Source organism: Theropithecus gelada, chromosome 2 (assembly GCF_003255815.1).
Source record: "Theropithecus gelada isolate Dixy chromosome 2, Tgel_1.0, whole genome shotgun sequence".
Lineage (NCBI taxonomy): Eukaryota > Metazoa > Chordata > Mammalia > Primates > Cercopithecidae > Theropithecus > Theropithecus gelada.
This window is the reverse complement of record NC_037669.1, coordinates 101,208,136-101,220,843: the sequence shown is the minus strand read 5'-3', so window position 1 is coordinate 101,220,843 and position 12,708 is coordinate 101,208,136. Positions and strand designations below refer to the sequence as shown.

At 48.6% G+C, this 12,708-nt stretch overlaps 1 protein-coding gene across 4 annotated transcripts in view; it reads left to right on the top strand.

The window, feature by feature from the left end:
* Positions 1–12,708, top strand: part of TTC21A (tetratricopeptide repeat domain 21A) — a 31,503-nt gene that overhangs the window by 15,487 nt on the left and 3,308 nt on the right. For 3 of the 4 annotated variants that reach the window (XM_025376895.1, XM_025376894.1, XM_025376892.1), the window contains 13 exons: positions 2,373–2,470; positions 2,642–2,842; positions 3,509–3,638; positions 5,475–5,632; positions 5,861–6,076; positions 6,216–6,454; positions 7,211–7,283; positions 7,380–7,490; positions 7,836–7,974; positions 8,127–8,230; positions 10,192–10,380; positions 11,358–11,468; positions 12,250–12,331. In XM_025376895.1, the coding sequence (XP_025232680.1) occupies positions 2,373–2,470; positions 2,642–2,842; positions 3,509–3,638; positions 5,475–5,632; positions 5,861–6,076; positions 6,216–6,454; positions 7,211–7,283; positions 7,380–7,490; positions 7,836–7,974; positions 8,127–8,230; positions 10,192–10,380; positions 11,358–11,468; positions 12,250–12,331 (1,851 nt within the window). The remainder of the gene's footprint in view (positions 1–2,372; positions 2,471–2,641; positions 2,843–3,508; positions 3,639–5,474; positions 5,633–5,860; positions 6,077–6,215; positions 6,455–7,210; positions 7,284–7,379; positions 7,491–7,835; positions 7,975–8,126; positions 8,231–10,191; positions 10,381–11,357; positions 11,469–12,249; positions 12,332–12,708) is intronic. The other variant, XM_025376893.1, reaches the window with a different exon arrangement.

The window sequence follows — 12,708 nt, the reverse complement described above, 5'->3', positions numbered from 1 at the left end:
CACCATAACCAGGGATATGAAGGACAAAAGGACTTGGCTGCTCAGCACAAAAGCAAAATTCCCTAGAATGTTCCTCCACCAGGCTGAGTCCTTCCCTACTTCCTCCTTCAAGGGGGAGAGCCCCAGTGGTTAGCCAGAGGAAAGTCCACTGGTCAGGATGTCTGTCCTCTCTCCCAGTCCAAGCGAGCCCACTCGTATGTCCTGGAGTCACCGTATTTTCTGTCCAGTCTGGCAGAATCAGTGACGTTAACAGTGTGTGAAATGTGCCTACTTGCTGTCCTTCCTTTATAAATCTGCTAGCAGTCTGAAAGATCGGCCGAGTGGAACATATAAAGCAGTAGCCCTCTGAGGAGCAGAGTTAAGGCTAGTACAGAAAAGACTTTTCCTCCCAAAACCTCTTCAATGTTTGGAGAGGCTATTATGGCAATAAGTAAAGAACATGCTACTACTATGAAAAAGGTACAGGAACAAAAAAGAGTTGCCAAAAATCAAAAATATTGTTGTAAGGTAAAAAATTGCATAGATGGGTCAAATAGTGGGATGGATATAACTGAAAACTAAGATGGTGATTAGGAAGATAGTCAAGAATAAATATGCCAAAGTAGCAAAGAAATATCTGTACAAGTAGAATAGCTTGCTTCAAACATGTGAGATTTGTCCTCCCAACATCAAAACATATCACAAAACCACAGTAATTAAGTCCTTTTGAGGCCAGCACTGAGTGGGATAAGCAAATAGATAAATGGGATGTAACAGGCCTTATTTCAAGCTGATAGGTTGTTCAGTAACTCCTAGTTGGATACCCTGCTATCCATTATGAAAAAGAAATAAAGGTAAGTTCTCATCTTACACCATACTTAAATTTCAGTTGAATTAAGTATTAAACATAAAAATTAAATGAAACATGGGTTTCCCTGAGGATTCTAAGCCTAACTCCAAACTTGGAAGCTGCAAAGTTTGGCTTTGTGGCTCTACATGAAAAAAAAAAAAAAAAAAAATAGAAGCCGCAAAGGAAAACATTTTACCTATTTGACTACATAAAAGCTTAAAATTACTACCTGACAAGATACTGTAAAAATAGTTAAAGGATAAATGGCAAACTAATAGAAAGCACTTGCAACAAAGGTTAAGAAAACATAAAGAGGAAAAAAAAATCACCCCCTCCAAAAAAACCAGGCAGGCTGTGAACAGAAAATTCACAGTAGAAAGGAAAAGGCTATATTGGAAATATGAACAGATGTTCATTCTCCCTAATAGTTAAAAAAAGGTGGTGAATGAAAACTAGTTACTTCCCATGTTTCAGACTGGCAAAAATTACAGCATGTTTGAGATTATGAAGAAAGGATATTTTAAATTCTTGATAGTAATATAAGTTCAGGTATCTTTGAGGGCAAGTTGGCCTTATCTGTCAGCATTTTAAATATATGTGCTCTGTGACTCATCAGCTCTCCCTCAGGAATTTGAACATATGTAAATGTTCATCATAGCATTGTAGTATTTAAATACTGAAAACAAAGTAAATGTGAAATTAGATGTCCTTCAGTAGGGCAATAGTTAAATAAATTGTTACATCCACAGTCAAATATTATGTTGTCATCAAAGAGAATGGGGTAGATTTGTATGAAGAGATGGAAAAATATGACTATCATATACAAAGTTAAAAAAACAGATTGTGGCCGGGCGTGGTGGCTCATGCCTGTAATCCTAGCACTTTGGGAGGCTGAGGCAATTGGATCACCTGAGGTCAGGAGTTCGAGAACAGCCTGGCCAACATGGTGAAACCCCGTTTCTACTAAAAATACAAAAATTAGGCAGGCATGGTGGCCATGCCTGTAATCCTAGCTACTCAGGAGGCTGAAGCAGGAGAATTGCTTGAACCTGAGGGGCGGAGGTTGCAGTGAGCCAAGATCATGCCACTTCACTCCAGCCTGGGAAAAAGAGCGAAACTCCGTCTCAAAAAAAAAAAAAAAAAAAAAAGCAGATTGTAGAATGGTGTATGTGAAATTTGATTCCCTTTGTGGATGTGTGTGTTTTTAAACCCATTGGTATGCTTGTGTGTACATATAAATATATATGTCTGAGGTGTCTATATAGTAGTAACATATTATACCTCAAATGTTTCCTAGTGGTTATTTCTAGAGAGAGACATTGTTAAAGCCAGAACATGAGCTAGGGATGTTTTTCTGTATTGCCTTAGGGTTTGAAGTCTTGAGCATGAGCATGTATTTCTCTTTAAGTTTGTAGAAATGTTGGAAAAGATTCCCTATGCTGAGACACCTTCCTTCCACTGTCTTACTCATGCTCCTTGACCTGATGGGCTGCTGGCTGTGCTTCAGGGCTAGCTACTCATCATTGTTTTGTCCCATTTACAGGGATCATCTTGTGTCATATCTTAGAAGGCCACCTGGAGGAAGCTGAGCACCAGCTGGAATTCCTGAAGGAGGTGCAGAAGTCCCTTGGGAAGTCTGAGGTCAGAGCTCCCTGGGGCCATGGGTTGCTCCAGGACGATGTCCTTTGCTGTCCTCCCACCCCTGATTTCCAATAGAAAGCAGCCAAGGTTACCTGGACCTTCACTTTGCCCTTGCCTATCAACTCTGCCCAGGCTGGCATTGGCACTGAGACTCGGTCCTGTCTTCCACAGGTGCTAATTTTCCTCCAAGCCCTCCTGACGTCTAAGAAGCACAAGGGGGAGCAAGAGACCACAGCGCTCCTGAAGGAGGCAGTGGAGCTTCACTTCTCCAGCATGCAAGGCCTTCCTCTTGGCTCTGAGTACTTTGAAAAGCTGGACCCCTACTTCCTGGTCTGCATTGCTAAGGAGTACTTGCTCTTCTGCCCCAAACAGGTTAGGGGAAGGCCTATCTTCATGGTGGGGGTCTAGAGTACAGGTTTGGATGGTGCCCACCTGAAGGACAGAGGCATCCTTACTTGTGACCTTACTTGGCCCAGTTGGGGAGCCCAGTGCTCTTCAAACTTGAACATACAGCACACAGGTCACCTGGGAGGTTGTTCCAGTACAGATTCTGACTCTATAGGGGGGTCTAAAATCCTGCATCTCTAACAAGTTCCCAAGTGATATGGATGCTGCTTGTCTAGGGACCACATTTGGAAGAACAGGGCACCAGCCCATGGCCCTGCTTTTATCCGAGACAAGAGCTTGGCTTCCTTTTCCGGAGAAGCCCCCTAAGAAGTATGTTAGTCTTTACTTGTTTGTCCTGCTCTTCCAGCCAGTCAGGATTCTTTGTGACCAAGGATCATATTTTTATATACCTTAATATCCTCCCAGTGCCTTGTAGTGAGTCATTCAGCAAATATTTATTGAGTGCCAGATACCATTCTCTGTACTGGGGACACCACAGTGAACAAAACCAAGCACTAGATGATACAGAGGATAATAAATAAGTGTGGAATGAAGCAAAATTCCTTCACTGAGAGCGTTTTCTGAGAGCTCCAGGAGTCTCTCTTAGAATAGGGCAAACCTATTCCCACCTCCACCACCGTGTTCCCACAGCCCAGGTTACCAGGCCAGATCGTGTCTCCACTTCTTAAACAAGTCGCCGTGATCTTGAATCCTGTAGTCAAAGCAGCACCAGCTCTGATCGACCCCCTGTATTTGATGGCTCAGGTCAGGTATTACTCAGGTGAGCGGGGGTGGGGTCCTGACAGCCAGGTGGGGCCTTGCAAACACCTGATGGAGCTTTGTGTCCACAGGCTCCTTGCCTGGGATACTGCAAACACACACACACACACACCCCTTGCTTGGGGTACTACACATGCACATGCACATGCAAACATGTACATTTGTGCACACACAGGCACATGCCCCTACAGGCCTGCCCACTCCCAGCCTCTATCCCGTAGTAACCCTAGTAAGCTCCCTGACCTCTCACCAGCAGGGGTCTCTCCCACCTAGGCCTTTGTGGATTTACTCACTTGATCTGTGCTGGTAATAGTCATTGAACTTCTTCTGAGATACAGTAGTACCAAAAATAGGCAAAAATTCCCTCATGGAGTTTGCATCTATTAAGGGGAAATTGACAATTCAATGCAAGCTCCACGAGGGAGCACATCGTATTTTTTTGTTAGAACATGGTAATGCTATAGAAGAAGCTGAAGCAGGGAAGTGATGCAGGGGTGGCAGGGTTGCAGTTTCGAAAAGCTATCCAAAAAAGCCTCATGGAGAAGTGAGAACCCTGTACCATGAGGTCTTCAGAGCCTCCAGGAGCCCTTTCACCTTCTCTCTTCTCAGGCCCAGACCCTGGAGAGAAAGGGAAGGAGAGGGAAAACCTTCCATAAGTGCTCTATTGTCCTCTGTGATGCAGAGCCCTCCCCTGAAGTACTATCTCCCTGTGGCCTCTTACCCCATCCTGCCTGCCTGGAAACCAGGCTTATCTCTGGTGGTCTGGGGGTGTCCAAAGGGATCAGAATACTGTGGCCATTTGTCTGTCTTCTGGCATTGCATCGTGTGGGTTGCACTTGTGCTGAGAGCTTTCCTGTCTTCATCCTTGGTCCTCCCTATGTTCATTTGAATGCCAGGTTTCCCCACAGCTTCAAAATATCCTGGATACAAGGCCAGGGTGAGAGAACTTACCCTGGGTGCTGGCATCTGCCAGCAGATTTGGGCCCAAAGCAAGGTCTCCAGCTGCGTAGGTTGCCATGGTGACCTCTTCACATTTCCACAGCACGTAAGAAGGAGCAGGGAGCTTGGGACCCAGAAGCAGGGGCTCCCTACCCACCAGGTTATGGATCCCAAATAGGAGTTGTTGAGAGACCTGACTGCAAGGGAAGAGAGTGCCCTTACCAACTCACTACACCCAACCCCTAGGCTGCTGCTACCACCCTGTAAGTGCCAGCCTGTCTGCAGGGAGGCCCCTCAGCCCTCAAGTGCCAGGGGGTTCCGAGCTGAAGCTCAGGAACCCAATAGGTCTGGACATAAATGCCAACTTTGCCCCTTCCAAGTTGAGTGGCTTACATCACTGGAGCCCCAGGTTCCACATCTGAAAAAACAAGAACAATAGCACCAACCTTGCAGGGCTGGGCAAGTAATAAATCAGACTTTCTAAAGTGCTTTGCAAGTGTTGAAACAGAGCAGGAGCTTCATAAATTGTAACTATTACAGTTGCTGTTACTACTAGGTTTTGTTTGCTCTTAGGTGTGGGAATTGAGACTTAATATGTTCCCCTGAGCTTCTGGATGGAGCAGTGAAGTAACTTAGCTATCTCCCTGAGGGTTACAAAGACAAGAAGGGTGTTACACTGAGGTTTGAGTTTCCTGGCTTTTGTCAGAGTCAAGGAAACAACTGTGTAGTCTTAATTTTAGAAATGGACCCCTGAGTGAAGCAGAACAAAACTGGCTAAAATACTCAACTTTGTATATTTCTGGAGAACAGGACATGTAAAATTCATTCTGCCCTTGCATATCAGGTCTTAGGAGCCCCTTGGGAACCCTGCATGTAGAGGTTTGTGTATTATTTCTAGGAGAGCTAGAGAACGCCCAGAGCATCTTGCAGCGTTGCCTGGAGCTGGACCCCGCCTCCGTGGACGCTCATCTCCTCATGTGTCAGATCTACTTGGCTCAGGGCAACTTTGGCATGTGCTTCCACTGCTTAGAGCTGGGTGTCAGCCACAACTTCCAGGTGGGTGCCCTGTCATCCTCTCAGCATCCCAACACCCAGCTAGCTGCGGCCCCTGTTTGCCTTCTGAGAGTAGCCCCAGGGGCTAGCTGTGTCCCACAGATCTTTCTGCTGGTCCAAAGGCAGGGGTAGGCTCAGTGGGCTCCTGAGGCCTTCTCTGACCTGGCTGCTGTGAGCAGCAGCAGTAGCAGCAGTGAACTGGAGCCCCACACTCTGCTGTGCTCCTCCTAGGTCCGAGATCACCCCCTCTACCACCTCATCAAGGCCAGGGCTCTCAACAAGGCTGGAGACTATCCAGAAGCCATAAAGACACTGAAAATGGTCATCAAATTGCCAGCTCTGAAGAAGGAAGAAGGCAGGAAGTTCCTCGGGCCCTGTCTGCAGACCAGCCAGCGGGCATCCATCTTATTGGAACTGGTGGAGGCCCTCCGGCTGAATGGGGAGCTAGTAAGAAATGCCATGCTCTCCTCCCTGGGGACTGGGGCACACTGCAGGCTCAGGGTAGGCCCAGGAACCAGGTTCTTTGGTTCCACCCACTGTTTCCTTGTGCACCAAGTGGAGGGTCTGTTTGATTCCCATGTTTTAGCATGAGGCCACCAAGGTCATGCAGGACACCATCAATGAGTTTGGCGGCACACCAGAAGAGAACCGCATCACCATTGCCAACGTGGACTTGGTCCTGAGCAAGGGTAATGTGGACGTGGCACTGAACATGCTAAGGAACATCTCGCCCAAGCAGTCCTGCTACATGGAAGCCAGAGAGAAGATGGCCAACGTCTACCTGCAGACCCTCAGAGACAGGCGCCTCTACATCAGATGTTACCGGTAAGCCCCACAGGTAGCACAATGACAGCTTCTTCTCTGATGGTATCTTAGAGAATGTTTCCTTCAGATGTTATTTCTTCAACCTGGGTCTCCAGAATGTGTCCTTGGAGTGTAGTTGATGAATGTATGGAATTGTCCATGGGTTACAGTTTGAGCATGAAAGGTCAGTAAGCCCTGTTCATGGATGAGTTCTGAGGATACAGAGTTGAATTGGCCCTGAGCCCTGCTTGCACATACTGGTAGGAGACTGTAGGCCTGGTTCTCAGAGCAGACACACTGAAGCTCCAAGCTGCTGTCTCTGTATGATTTGGCATTGGGACCTCCAAGGCGCCTTCCTCATCCCTTTCTTCTGGCAGAGCTTCATCTAAGCAATTTAAAGTGGGAGGTGCAGTTGCTGAGGGAGTAGGGAAGGCTATCCAGCAGTGGGAAACCAGTGAACAGTATGGAGGCATGGCCAGATTGGAGTTTTAGAAAGAGTGACGTGGCTGCCTCATGGAGAGGGATCTGAAGGGATAGCGGGTAGAGTGAGAGGAACAGGTAGAGGGCCTGGCCATGGCCTAACTACAGAGATGGATGTGGAGAGCCTGACTCAGGTAGCTAACACAGTGCCTCATGCACAGTGGACTTTCTATAAGTATTGATTGCTGAATGAATGAATGTCAGCCAGAATCAGTGGGAAGGAAGTGAAGGAGATGATTTCAGGAACATGAGGTGTGTGCGAGCCTGAGATAAGCTTTTGGTTACTCTTGCTTGCAGTGAGCTCTGTGAACATCTGCCTGGCCCCCACACCAGCCTGCTACTGGGCGATGCTTTAATGAGCATTCTGGAGGTAAGTGAGAGGCCTCACAGCCTTGCCAAGTGGCCCCCCAGTCTCCCTTCTCCAGTGGCAGAGAAGAGGAAGACCCAAAGACACTTTCCCCACCAGCCCGAGAAGGCCCTGGAGGTCTATGATGAGGCCTATAGACAGAACCCGCATGATGCCTCCCTGGCCAGCAGGATTGGGCAAGCTTATGTGAAGGCCCACCAGTATACTGAGGTCAGGCTGGGCTGGGGTGTGAAGGGGCAGGGAGGGCCAGCCTAGCAGGGAAGGTGGAGGACGGTACATGACTGGGGAGCTCTGGATGGGAGGAGAGTGGCTGAGTTTTCACTCAGCTCCTTGCTGAATGGGGTGCCAAGGGGAGAACTCAGCAACTCTCTGCCGCTGACCACACCTGCTCAAGCTGAGGCTTACACCCTGTGCCAGGTAGGAGGAGTGCTTTTCCACCTTAGGCTTCTATGTTCTGGAGGGGCACACTGGTGTGATGGCTGCTGAGGGGAACATGGTGTCTGGCACTGACGTGCAGAACTAGGCCAGAGGCTAATATTTATTGTTTGCACTAAGGCAATCGAGTATTATGAGGCTGCCCAGAAGATTAATGGACAGGACTTTCTGTGCTGCGATCTGGCCGAACTGCTCCTAAAGTTAAAGAAGATCAATAAAGCAGAAAAAGTTTTGAAGCAGGCACTGGAACATGACATTGGTGAGGCAGCATTCTAACCTATTTCTAGCATTTGGAGCACACATACTCCTCCCCCATTCCCCATTAGCTGAAGTCCTGAACCCAGCCCTCCCCACCAACCCAGCTTCCCAGGAACCAGCAAACTAACACTAATTTGAGTTTCCCTTTAACAGTCCAAGACATCCCATCCATGATGAATGATGTTAAGTGCTTGCTTTTGCTGGCAAAGGTTTACGAGAGCCATAAAAAAGAAGCTGTGATAGAAACTTTGAACAAGGTAATTGACAAGTGGACTCAAGCTCTTTATCTGCCATCTGCTGGTGGGGGCTGAAGAAGGAGAAAGGAAAGAGCTCCAGGTCTGTAAAGCCCCAGACCTCTTCCTCAAAAAAGGACCTAGGTTACACCTCTGACATCCACCTTCACTTATTTTCCCCTTCTGGTTCATTCAGTGACGGTACACTAATGTGCTCTGAGCTAGGGTGGGCTGGGGAAGGCAGGAAGTAAGAGAGTGCCTTTGTCCTCAAGGGTGATGGTAGAGATAATAATGAGGCAATGACAATAGCTCCCATGCATTAAAAGCTCTGTGCTAGGTTCTGTAGGGTTTTTGCTTTCTTATTGAATGACCACAGTAGCCCTTTGTAATAAGCATTGTGACATTCCCATGTAACAGATAAGTCTCTAGGAGGTTGAGCAATGTGCCCAAAGTTGGGTTCAGTTGTGTTAGTCTGTATTCTGTTGGTATATACCAGAATACTTGAAACTGGGTAATTCATACATTTCCTACAGTTCTAGAGGCTGAGAAGTTCAAGGTGGAGGAGATCTGGTGAGATCTCATCTGGTGAGATCCTTTCTGCTCAGGAGAAGGGGAACTCTCTGAAGAGTGCAGTGCAGGGTATCACACGGGGAGCGGAGGGCACCGACTGTGCTAACATGCTTGCTCCGGTCTCTCATCCTCTTCTTAGGAAGCCACCAGTTCCACTCCCATGATAACCCATTAATCCATTCATCCACGAGTGGTTTAATCCATTTATGAGGGCAGATCCCTCATGATCCAATCACCTCTCAAAAGCCCTAACTTTCAATACTGCCACATTGGGGATTAAGTTTCCAGAAAAGCACATGACGTTTAGGGGGCACATTCAAACCACAGCAACGTCATATGTTGCTTGTCAGCAGGGATATGATTTTGTTGTGTGAATATCATAGAATATACTTGTACAGACTCAGATGGTATAGCTGACTTCACACCTAGCCTATCTGGTATAGCCTATTGCTCTGAGTCTATAAACCTGCACAGCATGTTACTCTACTGAATTCTCTAGGCAATTGTAGCATCATGGTAAGTATTTGTGTATTTAAACATAGCTAAACATAGAAAATGTACAGTAAAAATACAGTGTTATAATCTTCAGGGACCAGCATCATATATGTAGTCTGTCATTGACTGAAATGTTATGCAGCACGTGACTGTACCAGCAAGTGGTGGAGCTGAGATCTGAGCCAGGTCTGGCCTGTCCCAACCTATGTTCTTTGCACACTGGGCTGCCCCTGATCTGAGAGCCCCCAGCCATTCCTGTCACATCTTCCTCACTTTTTTCCCCCAGGGGTGTGGCCTCAAACTTGTTTCTGGAGTATGCTCTGTGGTTCTAGAGGGAGGGCCCACACTCTTGACTGTTTGAGATGATTTATCCCCTTGTTTACCTCTGGATTCCCATTCCTCTTTTTGGCCCTTGGGGAGCCAAGTGCTGATTCCTACCCATGTCCTACAGCTTAACCCTGGCATCATCATTTCCTCTTGCACTGATGTTCTCTGCTTACTCACCTGATCATTTGTGTGGTGAATATTTGTGGCTGCGTCCTCAAATTCCCAGTAGGGCGGCATACAGAACAGTCTACTGTGTGCCTTGGGCACCTACTGTGTGCTAGTTCTAGCCTGTAGTGTAGCAAAGCGAATTAGACACAGAGCCTCAAGGTGTGATGGAAGCAGGTAAACAGGCAAAGTACAAAAGCATGTTTTGTTTGAGTGCCTTTGCTTCTGCTCCTGCCCCCAGAGGCAGTGCCAGCTTGTCTCGTGTACTCAGCCAGTGGCTTTGCCTATTCAGAGTGATCCAAATTTGCCCAAGGGTACTGAAGATGTCATTTTTCATACTTCTGGATCTGAATTAAGAGCTTGGTACTTTCTGTGAACTGGTATGTCAGGCTCTGAGTTTCTGATCCTGGCTTGACTGGTTTCCCAAGGCCTTGGACCTCCAGTCTCGGATATTGAAGCGAGTTCCACTGGAGCAACCAGAAATGATCCCCTCCCAGAAGCAACTGGCAGCCTCTATCTGCATCCAGTTTGCAGAGCACTACCTGGCAGAGAAAGAGTATGACAAGGCGGTACGGTCTTATAAGGATGTCTTCTCCTACTTGCCCACTGACAATAAGGTGAGTGACCCTCAAAGCAAGAGGCTGCTTTCTCCCTCAGGGCACAATGCCTTGCTGAGCTCCCTGACCAGGTGCAGGGGCCAGTTCCTTCTCCATTCTTCCCTGAGGAGTCACAGATATGATGGGCATGGGAAGCCAGCTAACAGTGGCCTCTGGGGTAAGGTGCCTGCTCCTGCTGACCTGGGACCTCACCTGCTGCAGCCCTTGGAGCAAGGCTCACCTTGGATAGCCAAATGTGAAGGGTATAGTGGGAAAGACATTGCTGAAAGTCACATTAGTCTGACATTTTCAAGTCCCCCTTGGAGGTGGGGAGATGATGAGGGTTGTAGCTGCCAGGGCACTTTGGGCATGAAGTGCAGGCTGAGCTTCCAAGAGGGCCTAGAGTTGTGAGGGAGGTGTGGCTCCAGATAAGGGAACCGTAGTTGGAGTTCATGCCAACACAGTAGATGAAGAGCTTAGTGACAGATCCATTCATTCATTTAATACTCATTCATTTAACAGATACCTAATCTAATATGTGGCAAGTACTGTGCCCGGCTCTGGAGACACAGTAGGGCAAGGCTTGGTCACTGCCCACAGATTACCCTTGGGTAAGGGCATGTAGATGAGAGCACAGGCAGCACTAATGCCAGGCAATACATGCCTGCATGGGGGTGCAGGGCACCACTTGGAGGAATGGTACCTGCCCTAGAATCTGGGGCACAGAGGACTCTCAGAGCAGTGAGGCCAGAGTTGAAGCTGAAGGATGAGTATGTGTTAGCTTGGCCCAACTTTCAGAGGTTAGTAAGACACAGGGTATGACTGGAGAACTGAGTGGGAGAAGGGGAAGGCCAGAGATGTTCACTTGGGGAATCTGAGACATATTTTGAAAGCAGAGCTGATAGAAGTGGAATGTGAGGAGAAGAGCTGTCAAGGATGATCCCAGGGGTTTCCCATGGTGTTTACTAGTTAGTTTATTATGTCCGGCCTTGTCCCAGGTGATGCTGGAGCTGGCGCAGCTCTACCTGCTCCAGGGGCACCTGGACCTGTGTGAGCAGCACTGTGCCATTCTCCTGCAGACTGAGCAGAACCATGAGACTGCTTCTGTGGTAGGAAGCCCCCAGCACCCACTCCCTCCCTCTCTTCCTCCCTTCCTCCCTTCCCAGGGTCCCTGTGACCAGATGCAGGCTACTTCCTAGCCCCATAGCCCCATAACCTCAGATGCCTCACTGACACACCTCTGAGGAGCTGTCAGGCAGAGAGGACTCAGTGCTGCACCTACTCTGCCCTTTAGCCGGAAGGGGTGGGCTGGCTGGCAGTGGGCAGCATCAACCTCCTGGGCCAGTCTAAGGTAGGGTGAGGTTGATTCACCCCAGGGGAAAGCACATCCACTGTAGGTGAAGGCAAGGGTGGGATAGGTTCCTGGGGCTTCAGGAAAAGCCCTCCCCAGTTCTGCCTCTCTCCTCCCTATCATCCAGACCTCCTCCAGGGCTGGCCCAGGAGCAGAAGCTGAGCCCTTGCAGAACAGGGAGGGGTCCTCATCCCTACCTCTATTGCCTGGCAGTTCTCAGAATGGGTGGAGAGGCTTTCCCTGTAGGCTATCAAAAAGCCCCACTGGTCTCTACCACTGGCCTTACCTTCCCACATCCATCCTCAACCCAGCTCTTCTTGCCCCCCACCTTGGGAAGTCCTCACCTTCTGGGTGGGGGCCTGAGAAACCCTCAGGCTTCTCCTGTGGCAGCTTCTCACAAGGCCTGGGGAGGCTGCCTTGCAAGTCCTTTTCTACCTTCCCTTCCTACCACCACCATCACCCCCATACCCCCCGCCTCCCCTTACACCCATGCAAGCTGCCACTGTTGGGAAATCTGGAGCTTGTGTGTTTTCTGATAGTTGATGGCTGACCTGATGTTTAGAAAACAGAAACATGAAGCGGCCATCAATCTTTACCACCAAGTCTTGGAGAAAGTGCCAGGTAATTCTGCCCATGGAGACTGCCTGCACCAGTTCCCACTGAGCAAGGGCCACTCTCCCAGAAAAGGGTGGGACCTCTCCCTCCTTCCTGACTGGGCGGAGGAAGCCCCTTCCTCCCTGATTGTTCCAGAGAAGCAGGAAACTGATAAAGACCCAATGGAACGTGCCGGCCCTTCCCGAGTCCAAGGGGCCAGTTCCTGGTCTCAAGGACTTGGCACTGGACCCAGGACAGCATGTCTGTCCCCAAATCACAGCCAGTGGGGCTCGACACAGTCCCCTTTTGAGGTCACAGCCACTTGGAGAGACTAGAAATTCTCCTCTGTTGTATAGCTTCATTCCCATTCACTGCAGCATAAAACCACCCCTTCTTGCTGGGGA